The sequence below is a fragment of the Phymastichus coffea genome, unplaced genomic scaffold (genome assembly GCF_024137745.1).
Source record: "Phymastichus coffea isolate CEN01 unplaced genomic scaffold, Cenicafe_Pcof_1.1 PCOF00003, whole genome shotgun sequence".
Lineage (NCBI taxonomy): Eukaryota > Metazoa > Arthropoda > Insecta > Hymenoptera > Eulophidae > Phymastichus > Phymastichus coffea.
In genome coordinates this window covers 2,220,210-2,231,596 of record NW_026706814.1, presented here as the reverse complement: position 1 = coordinate 2,231,596, position 11,387 = coordinate 2,220,210, and the positions used below count along the sequence as shown (strand labels likewise).

Genomic DNA, 11,387 nt, shown 5'->3' with positions numbered 1-11,387 from the left:
AGGGACGGCCATCGGGCAGTTGTGCTCTGAAGGTCGCCCCCAAACCAGATAAAAACAAAAATAAGGAATCTGGTCCTGACGCCGACAAGGTTTTCTGCTGGAAGTGCAGTTGGCCAGGCTACACCAAGTTTACCTGTCCCGAATGCTCGCCCAAGCAGACAAACCAAGAAGAACCAAAAAACGCCAGCGAGAGCCAGTAAGTGAGGTCCAGATGGCTCCCCCTATCACCCGGACCTTTGAAGTCAGTGGCGTGACAGGAGTAGCGCAGGCGCTGTGCGACACGGTGGGCGACCCAATGCTAGCACCGGTTAGCCCTTCAGATGTGCAGCCAGCCAGCGATGGAGGTACTGTCTCAAGCGCCCTGATCGATAAGTCGCCTAGGTGGTGGCTGACAGTAAATGTTGGCGATTATAAGTTTAGAGGTCTCTGGGATACCGGAGCTTCCCATACTGTCCTCGGCCCGAGTGCCATTTCGATGGCTGCAGCCTTAAATAGGCGTGTACATCGGTACGTGGGCCCTGGGGCAAGAGCGGTAGATGGTCATTACGTGCCCATTGTTGGTGGCGTAAAGTTACCCTTCACGATCGGAGGGGTGACTCATATTATCGATGCTCTCATTCTAAAAGAAATCGACACAGAGTGCACCCTTGGCGCCGACTTCAAACGCGCCTTTTCGGCTTATTTGTGTCCAAAAACAAATAAGTTGATATTTGATGGCTGCGAAGAAGGCGTGCCCGCAGTTCTCTCGTCGGAGAAATCTAAGGAGGCAACGGCCTTAGCCTTGTAATAGAGTCGGCCTACAACGCCGATGAATCTATCGCTATTACCAATTATTTAGAAGTGGGAAGGCAAGGGAGGCGGTATATTGCTCCTGACAAGGTAAAAAGAAAGGTGAACGCAATAATCATTCCTCTTATCTTAGTAAATCCCTTTATTACACCACGCTACCCTGAGCGTAACAGTTCGGACATTCTATCGCGCACCTTATTTATCTATACTACAATCTCCGATCGCTAAAGGAGATGGCCGGCACGTTAGCGCCTTGCCATCTCACTACCGACTCGATACAATCCAAATTATGCTAATAACCAAACTAGCCGTGCCGGCCCGTGAGAGCCTGGCACAGCGCACAAGCCGCGAGTAGCCGTAGAGTGAGAATTAGAGAGAAAGAGAGATTAGAAAATGACCTGACGACTGAAGATCTTCGATGCAGGGCCTCGCCGATGATAGTGATAGCGTCTAACTGCAGGCAAATCTGTCTGTGGTCGGAAGAACTCGGTGAAAAGATAGGCTGGATCCGGGCCGATACTGATGCCGTCTCGGTTTCCTCGTATCTTTCATTTGTAGTTGACTGCAGGGGGTCCATACACCTCTCTCTGCTAATGGCCACTTTCTACTGCCCGCCGCGAGTATGCTTCCGAGTGCGTGAGAGACTGCTTCTCACGCTCTCCCCACTCACTTGCCTAATCGGCGGCACACGGCACCGTCAAGTGCGGCCAGTGTCACGCGCCTGCCTGCACTAGTCGCGTTCTTTTCTTTCTCTCTTATCTCTCTCTTTCTCTCACTCTCTCTCTTTCTCTTTTACAAGAGCGCCTGTTACTACGCGCTCTTGTCGACCAATGCCACTGCCTCTCTCTATCTTTCTTCTTCTTACTCGTTGCGGTGGCGATGCTGAAAACATAAAGGCAGGCATCAGGCACGTGAATTATGTGCTATAGGTCTGCCATGAGTCCACGCCGATGGTAGGGAGAGATAGGAGACACACGGTGTAGGTCAAATCCACCGGCACCGTTACAGCCTCGCTGGAGATCGAAGATCTCACGGACGAGCAGAGAGCTGAGATAGAAAAAGTCATGCAGGAGTTGCTCCCGGAGCCCTCCGGTGAACAGTTAGGCTGCACAGGATGGATCGCGCATGACATAGACCTCACCAGCACGCGCCCTATAAAACAAAAGTACTACCCAGTATCTAAGAAGATAGAGGACGAGATGCACGCTCAAGTGCACAAAATGTTAAGGATGGGAATTATCCGGAAATCCACGAGCGAGTGGTCAAGTCCAGTCGTTATGACTCTAAAGCCCGATGGCTCGTATCGACTCTGCATTGACTACAGAAAAGTCAATGCAGTGTCGAAAATTTCGGCCTACCCCTTGCCCTTTATGGATGTTATTTTGCATAAAATCCAACACGCAAAGTACATCAGCGCTCTAGACTGCTCTGGAGCCTTTTGGCAAATACCTCTCACGGAGAGGTCGGTACCGATTACGGCCTTCACGGTTCCTGGCATGGGTCTGTTTGAGTTCGTGCGAATGCCATATGGCTTGGCCGGTGGCCCTGCCATTTTTCAAATGCTGGCGGATAAAATTATCACGCCAGAAATGGAACCATTTGCTTTTGCATATTTAGATGACTTGATCATCGCCACCGAGACATTTGTGAAGTGGCTCACGTTGATTTTAAAAAGACTCAACGAGGCAGGCCTTACGATAAATCGTAAGAAGTCAAAGATTTGCATGTCCGAGATTCGCTATCTCGGTGTGCTAGTTAATCGTGACAGCTGTCGCCCTGATCCTGAAAGGGTACAGCCCATTTTAGACTACCCTGCGCCGAGGAATTTGCGACATTTACGTCGTTTTCTTGGTATGGCCTCTTGGTATCGCAAATTCCTAGGAGATTTTGCGACCTTGGCCGAGCCTCTTACTTCACTTACCCGAAAAGATTCTACTTATGTGTGGACTGACGAGCACTGGGCGGCTTTCGAACAAGTAAAAGCCTTACTTGCGTCGGCACCCGTTTTGGCCAGGCCCGATTTCAACGCGCCGTTCATCGTGGAGTGCGACGCCAGTGATACCGGCCTTGGCAGTGTTCTTCTCCAGAAAATTGGCGGAGAAGAACGTCCTCTTTGCTTTGCTAGTCGTGTCCTCACAGCCACTGAACGAAGGCTATCGGTGACGGAACGTGAATGCCTCACAGTTATTTGGGCGATAGAAAAATTTTGACCATATATTGAAGGCTATCACTTCACCGTCGTGACCGATCACCATAGCCTCATCTGGCTGCAAAAGGGTCTAGCCGGATAAGATGGTCGAATGTGCCCTTGACGATTTCGGAAAAGTGATTACACCACCTTGTTCGTCTTGAAAAATCATGAAGATCCCTAGATTTTCAGACCCCAAAATGCCCTAGGGACCCCAAAAAGTCGCATATAGTGACTTTCAGTTTTTTAACGATATCTTGGTCAATTTTTGAGCTAGAAAATTTTTTTTTTTGCATTTTGTAGGGTTTTTGAAGCCCGACAAAATGATGCTATTCAAAAATTTTGGCGCGAAATTCAAAATTTTACAGCCGTTTGAAAATTTTGAAATTGAATAAAAAAAAAACAAAGACAGACGCATCGCTGAAAAAAATATATATTGTGTATTTTCAACTCAAAAATGCCTGTGAATTTTTTCAGATTTTTAAAAGTGGTGGAACGATCTTCAAAAAAATCGAAACCACAAAAAAACTCAGTTTTTTGCTCCTAGCCCTTTTAGGTTATGTTCTATCACATAATCGACAACATTTTTGAATTCTACGGGAAAAAATACATCAAAAACATGTATCCTACATTCAGAAATAATTTTTTTTTTACCCGTCGATCGGGAAGGAATGAAGGTCTATACAGTGAACACGGCGAACCTGCGTAGGAAATCTTTTGTTTCGCTGCATTTTTGGTGGGCTTTGATGATTTCACAACGTTTCAAGCTCATTTTCCATCCATTTTTTCCCCTGGAATACGATAGTGCTATCAGTTTCATAATACTACACAACCTCAAAGTGGTACAAACGAAATACCAATATCAATTTAATAAATGAGCCATTTTTCTACGCTGATCGACCTCTTTGTTCTATTGTTTAGTAATAAAATATTTTTCTATTATAAACAACCAAGATGGAAGCTTTTCTATTTTCATTCTTATTCAAAATTATGAAGCGTTATATGAAACTTATGAGATGTAGCACATGCGCAATAGGGCGTTGCCCAGTGCGATATGCGCCGATTTTGACCATCAAAATTGATTACAGAGTAGTGAAAATCAGTATACAATGTATGATATGGCATATGCGCAATGCCCAGTGCGCATGTGCCATATCTCAATTGTCAATAAGACCCTACATATGAATATAAATATTCATCGGTGCGTCAAATACCGAAGCATGAGTTGTAATTGTTGTATTCTATAATTGCGTGATGAGTTGGTATTAAAATTGAGAATAGTTGATAAATTGTGCTGAGCTACATTTGTGAAGTGAGCAAACCGTTTTTCCGAAGGAGCATTTCAAGAATTCAAGAGCAATCTTCCAAGCTATCAAACGTCAGTTTGCAAGTATTTATGGAAAACGTGTATGCGCCCTTATGTTGATATATCCTGAACAATTACATGGTGACCGGCTGTTTAAAAAGTTTTTACACCTCGGCTGTTTCTTTCTAATAACGGTATCTGATGTTATTGTTGACGTTTCATCCTTAAAATTATTGTATTTACATATTTTTAAAGCAGAGCATTGAAAAGCATATTGAGTGGATTGTATTATTCTTTACTGTGAGTATAATAGAAAGGTTTCTTTCTACTTGATTATATTAACTTGGTTATACTGCTTACCAGTGTTCATGTATAAATGTAAAATGTAATGTTTCATTGTAAATGTAATGTTCATGTATAAATACTTAATATAAATAAATAAATAAGACATTTACTCTTGGTATACAAATATTGGAGATTAATTGATAAAATAAGTTCAATGAGTCTAACCAACCATGTATTCTCTTGTATGTATGTAGAAAAAAGTAAGTTTTTTTCTAACAGTAGTTGATTGAATTTTTAGCTAGCATTTGAAAGTTATAATACTATTTGGGTACTGTTCAACTAAACCTAGATTGGAAAAGAAATGTTTGAATACACGCATTGATTTTGTTGATGCAAAGCTGGCTTGTTACATTTTCAGTTGGATAATAGTTTTATAATAAAAGGTCCATGAAATATATTTTGTACAATATGTACTTGCTGATACGACTAAAAACTACATCACCTCTGCTCGGCTCTTGCGGCTTGCTGAAAACTGAATGATTTGTAATGACACTTAATAGATATAACTTGCAGTCAGAAATAAATGTCATTTAGAAAATTTTAATTTAATGCAAACTTATTTTGCTACATACTCATATTGCCTATTCAAAACTGATATTGATTAACAGCTGGTTTTGAAATTTAATCTTACTAGTAAATCAATTTACCGGATAACTATAATCGCAATAAGTTTTCTGAACAACTGCACACTCTCAAGTAGGGTATTCTGTGCTTGACTTGACACACATCAGTCTATAACTATCGAATGATAAATTATTTCATTATTTTTATCAACATTTATTCTCAAGTAAACACTTTGCGTTCACTATTTTTACGATTGCAAATCAAAATATTCAATAAGTCACTTATCTGTTAACTAATATTGGTTCAAGGGTCAAACTCTTTATAGTTTGATGATTTTAAACACACTTATTATAATAACTTTTTTTTGACATGTTAAGGGGATATCCCTCAATAGATCGATGAAAAAAGTCTTTTCTTTTTTTTTTTTGCATAGATCGAAAGTACATCATTTCAAGAATGTGCTGTTAAAATATTGGACCGAAATTCAGAGCGGTTCAGCTGCTATAGCTATTTTCGTATAGAAACTCTGGCGCGCAGAGCAGGTAGGCAGCTGCGCGCTCGAGCGGCAAGGCGCCCCGCTGGGCGGTGCGCTGCAGTTCGCTTCCTACTTATAATATACAATGGATTAGATGTTTCTCGATCTTCCTTTGTATAAACTGTACGTTCGTTTACAGGGTCAGGCTAGGTGTAGCATAGTAGGTACAAAGATTTCTGGGGAAAGGTAGGGATTCGTTTGGGAGACCGTTACTACAGTTTGCTCAGTTTTATTTCGGCTTTTGGGTAGTGAGCATCGTGTTTCTAGTTTTCACAATTTGAAAATGAGTACTAGTTATCCTAAGGGCGAAAAAGAAGAAGGCTATCGTGCCGCAAAGAGACGAAGATCTTTCCGCAGTAATCAATTCTCAACTGAAGAAGGCGAGCAAGTAGGATGTTTATGAGCATCCAGCTCCACTACACCCAGATGTACAAAAACATTTAATCCCGATTTATCAAGTTTAATCGAAAGATGATTTATTGAAAAGATGCTTAGGTGGCTACACGCAAAATGCAAACGAAAGTTTCAACTCAGTCATTTGGCGATTAGCTCCGAAGCATTTACACTGTGGGCCAAAAACTGTTGAAATTGCCGCTTATACAGCTGCTGTACTCTTCAATGACGGATTCTATGGTGTACTAAGAATTATGAAATCGCTGCAGTTCAAGATCGGGCTATCCACAGCCAACTACGCGAAGAGCGCAGACGATGAGCGCGTGAAGCGTCAAGAAATCCGCAGCCAAGAATCCACAAAAGCAGCTAGGACTGCTAAAAAACTAAAAGCTGCGAAGTCAAATCAACAGTATGATGAAGAAGAAGGTATCCTTTATGGTGCTGGTATTGCTGATTGAGTGAAAACCAATTTTATTCGATGTGAGTATGAAAAAAAATGCCGTTTTCGCCTGCCGCAAACTTTAAACGCGTTTATCTCCGAATCATTTTTTTTTCGATTTGTCGATTTGGCGGGCGCTCTTACTCAGCGAATTTTCAACTTAAAAAAAAAAAAAAATACCATTTGAACGGAAATCAAATAATCTCGTCGATGTACCTATAAAATTCTGTCAAATATTGTTTGTTAACCGCTTTTTTGCATGAACAATAAAAAAAAAAATATATTTTTTTTTTAAAAGTCCGCCATTTTGTTAAATAATTTTTCCGAGCAATAAATTTAGGTTCATCAACGAGAAATATGTCTAATGAAACTAAAAAAATGTTTTCTGTATGTTTCAGAGTGATTGGAAAGCCAGGATTTGAACCGCCAAAAAGGAAAAAAAAAAGTTTATAACTTTGAACGAGTACTGCACATTTATTTATTACAATATTTCTCTAAAAAAAATTTTTTCTAATTTGTTAAAATTTCAATAAAATACAGTCTAAATTTCATGAAAAAATATTGAATAGTTTTCTTTTAAAAAATTCCCAAAGTTTTCGTCGATTTTCTGCGATTTATTGAGGGATACCCCCTTAACTGATAGGTGATACAGACACTCAAGGGTATAGGCAGGTCGAGATACCAACTTCAAACTTAAATAATTTTCAATATTTCTTTTATCATCATTGTATTTCTGGTACAAAAGCATTCCAAAAATATGGTCCAAAAATTATTTAAGTTGAGTTAAACAACTCAAATGTCTACATGTATGTCATATAATGACGATCATTGAAATAGGTTTGTAATGAATAACTTGATCAAGATTCTTCCTTTAAAGATTTTCTAAAAGAGTAATACTTAAGCTAAAAATCTGTCATATGATTTTTATTCGTATTCAAAATATCAAAAGTTGGAGCATTAGTCATCGAAAAACTCCAGAAAACCATCAATTTTTTCTAATTTTCAATGTTTTTCATACTTTTAAAATATAACAACCCATTCTTATGCCAAACCGTATGACAGTTTTCAAGAATAACTATTTCTGAACCCAATTCTAGATTTGGGTTTTTCACTCTACAACTATTTAGCGACAACACAATAGCATTCGGACCAACTTTTACTGCCCATCATGGCATTCGAAAAGCTTACTTGGTCCTCTTATTTTGATAACATTCGATAATTATTTCCTACCAGCTACATGAATCTCTTCAACTTGAATGTAAAAAACGAATTATACATGTATTATAGTCGAGTATATTTACAGAATTGAAGCACTTTTGAAATGTCAAGATTATTTTTTATACTCACAATGTAATATAAAAAGTACTCTAATACTAATCTGTTGTATTTCATCCTATAATCGTTCAAATAAGATAAAATTAGTGAAATATGGAAAATTGACATTTTCAAAAACACTTCTTGTGTCGATTAATTGCGGTACCTAAAATAATCATTTGGGCTACCGATTTTTTTTTCCTTTAAGTTTAGTAGTTGAGGAATGAAAATACGTAATGAAAAAAATTTTGATAATTGCAAAATTTTTCAACAAATCTCGACACGCCTATACCCTTAACCTTAATAAGAATCATCAAAACTTACATCAACATGTTTATATCATTCTCTTTTTTTAGATTCTCAGTATTATATCCGCAATGAATGACAAATGTATAGAATGTTCTATTTCAACAAAGAAAATGGTTGGACTCAAGTACACAGTGGGTACAGTCGATGATGCTGATAAAATAAAGGATATTCTTGATATCCCCATTGATGTTGGAAATGTTTTGTGTAGCAAATGTTGGTCCGGGGTTTGTTTCTCTTTGTCAAAAATACGCAAAGAAACGACAACAGTTTCTCCGCCAGATAGTCAAGTGCTGTCTTCTGAATCTCCAACTGTAGTAGAAAAGAAAGATCCAGTTTATGAACCTCCCAAAGTTCAAAAACCCCTTGCGGAAGAATCAATTGAACTACCTTATAAGAGAGTAGTTTCTACTCACGCATACTGCTTTATATGTGGAAAAGAATCAAGCATCATTAACATTCCTTTTGAAGCGCGTAAGCAGCTTTTTTCAGAAACGGGAATTTTTATCCCACAGGGAAATCGATGCTGTCATCAACACCTTTTGAAAAATCGACTTTATCCAGATGAAATAAAAGACTTGAGAGTTGTTGCTCATTCGTCCTCTATCAAAGCATCAGATTTAACAAAATTGCTTAATAAGTTGAGCATAGATTCGGATAGAGAACTAATGGATAGAATTGCTGATTTTTCAATTCCTGAAGAACGCATTTACACATTCACTGGACTTACTTGGGAACAAATAATCAAATTACGGGATATGATGACTTCTCTGAGAAATTCGGACAATCGAACTGTAACACAAGCACTTGTTGTTTTTTTATTCAGGTTGCGTACCGGAAATTCGAATGAAATGATTTGTTCCATCCTCGGACTAGAAAGACATCACCAAGTCTCAGATTTTTCGACGTCTATTCTCGATTCTTTTGAAAAAGATGTCTTGCCCTCCCGTTTCGGACTAAAGGCTGCAAATCATGACCAACTGATTCGTGATCATACAACACCTCTTCTGAATAAACTTCACAACGTCAGCGATCTAAATCTTGGACTCGTTGGTGACGGTACTTACATAAAACATCAAAAGAGCTCTAATAATGAGTATCAGAGGAAATCATATTCGGGGCACAAAAAACTTCCTTTGTGTAAACCGTTCACGCTTTGTGCTTTAGATGGTTATGTTGTAGACGTGTTGGGGCCTTTTTATGCTACGGAGAATGACGCTACGATTTTGGGTTCTCTATTAGCTGAAGATCAAAGTGATTTGAAGAAATTGATGTGCAAAGAAAATGACGTTTTTGTGCTCGATCGTGGATTCCGTGACATTCAGAGTAGATTAGAAGATGAGAAATATCGGGTTTTGATGCCATCGTTGAAAAATAAAAAAGACAAGCAATTGACGGCTTAAGAAGCAAACGAATCACGACTCGTCACTATGCTTCGTTGGGTTGTCGAAGCTGTGCATGGTATTGTTGCTCAGAAGTACAAGTTTTTCCATCAACAGCTGGATAATCGATACTTACCCAAAGCTGGACTGTATTGTAAAATTGTTTGCTTTCTAATCAATGAATTCGGAAAACGATTAGTGTCAAGGGCTTCTCTTGATGAAGAATTAGCAGAATATGTTCTTTCGAAAAGTTCAAATGAAAATAGTTTGGCAGTTGAAGCTCATACAGCACATTGGGGCCGAAGAAAGAGTCAGTTCATACAATTGAAATCTTCTGAAGTCCTTGATTTCCCTGAAATGACAGAACAGGATCTCATCAAGTTTTTCACAGGCACGTACCAACTTCAGCGAACAATTTCTTACCTAGCCGAAATGATGAACGATCAAAACGAGTTGAATTTGAGTTATTGCAAAGCAACTATTAATATCATCAAGGTACAAGTGAGATCTAGGCATATTTCTCGACGAAACTACAATTGTTACATTGACTACAAGCCAGATTCAATCGGCTACGCTGGAATTTCACGTCATTATTGTGAATGTTCCAACGGCATGCGAACCATCGGCTGCTGCTCTCACGTGGCTGCAGTCATCTACTACCTGTCGCACGGTAGATACCTGTCCAAAATTTTAAGACCTGCCGAAATTCTCACCAAGATTTTTGAACGCGAACAGGTAACGCCTGTCATTGAAGGTGACAGTGATGAAGAGTAGGATTGACACTTTACTTACCCGTGATGAAGGTGATAGCCAACTCAGGTAAGCCTTCAAAGTTCAAAAAAATCTTTTGCCAAAAAATTGAGTACCATTGATTTTTCATCGTCGTGTAATTAATTACAGCCTGCACAGTGAATAGAATGCAGATGCACATGAAAGGTTCAAGTATGCAGCAGTTACTCCATTGCAATTTTAGTATCTTTATAAGAAATGCAACCAGCTATGATTAGAATAATTATCGCGCAATGTAAGATAATTTTGTTTAATATACTGTCGAACAGCACGAACTGTGAATTTTCGTTGATCTCAAGTTTGTTGATGTTAAATTGATGATTCTATAAAAATCATAAATTACAGCATACATATTTTGTGTGTACTTACATTTTTTCCCAATCTCAGTAAGAATCTCATGCTTTACAATAAATGACGGTATAAAAAGCTTACAAGATTTTGTGGAACGAATAAGTCTCTTGCCGGCTGATTGCCCCTATATATTTCTTGGGTGTTCATGATCGGCTCAAAATTATTTTACAGCTTGGTATATGTTTTTGATATATGTTTTCGATGTATTTTTTCACGTAGATTGAGACAGTGCTATCGGTCATATTATAAAACCTACTCAAGTTCTGTTAGAATGAAAAATTCACTGTAACATACGGTTTTCGGCTTGTACCACTCAAAGGTTATGTAGTATTATGAAACTGATAGCACTATCGTATTCCAGGGGAAAAAATGGATGGAAAATGAGCTTGAAATGCCGTGAAATCATCAAAGCCCACCAAAAATTCAGCGAAACAAAAGATTTCCTACGCAGGTTCGCCGTGTTCACTGTATAGACCTTCATTCCTTCCCGATCGACGGGTAAAAAAAAATTATTTCTGAATGTAGGATACATGTTTTCGATGTATTTTTTCCCGTAGAATTCAAAAATGTTGTCGATTATGTGATAGAACATAACCTAAAAGGGCTAGGAGCAAAAAACTGAGTTTTTTTGTGGTTTCGATTTTTTTGAAGATCGTTCCACCACTTTTAAAAATCTGAAAAAATTC

General features: G+C 38.8%; 1 protein-coding gene across 1 annotated transcript; it reads left to right on the top strand.

The window, feature by feature from the left end:
- The first annotated feature begins 8,250 nt into the window (after positions 1 to 8,250).
- On the top strand, positions 8,251 to 9,582 carry LOC131664425 (uncharacterized). Its single transcript, XM_058935488.1, has one exon. It carries the CDS (start codon positions 8,251 to 8,253, stop codon positions 9,580 to 9,582), a length of 1,332 nt encoding a protein of 443 aa, XP_058791471.1.
- Positions 9,583 to 11,387: the final 1,805 nt, after the last annotated feature.

What these genes read in the sequence shown, in the direction of transcription:
- LOC131664425 (XM_058935488.1), top strand. Translation starts at nt 8,251, where the DNA reads ATGAATGACAAATGTATAGAATGTTCTATTTCAACAAAGAAAATGGTT.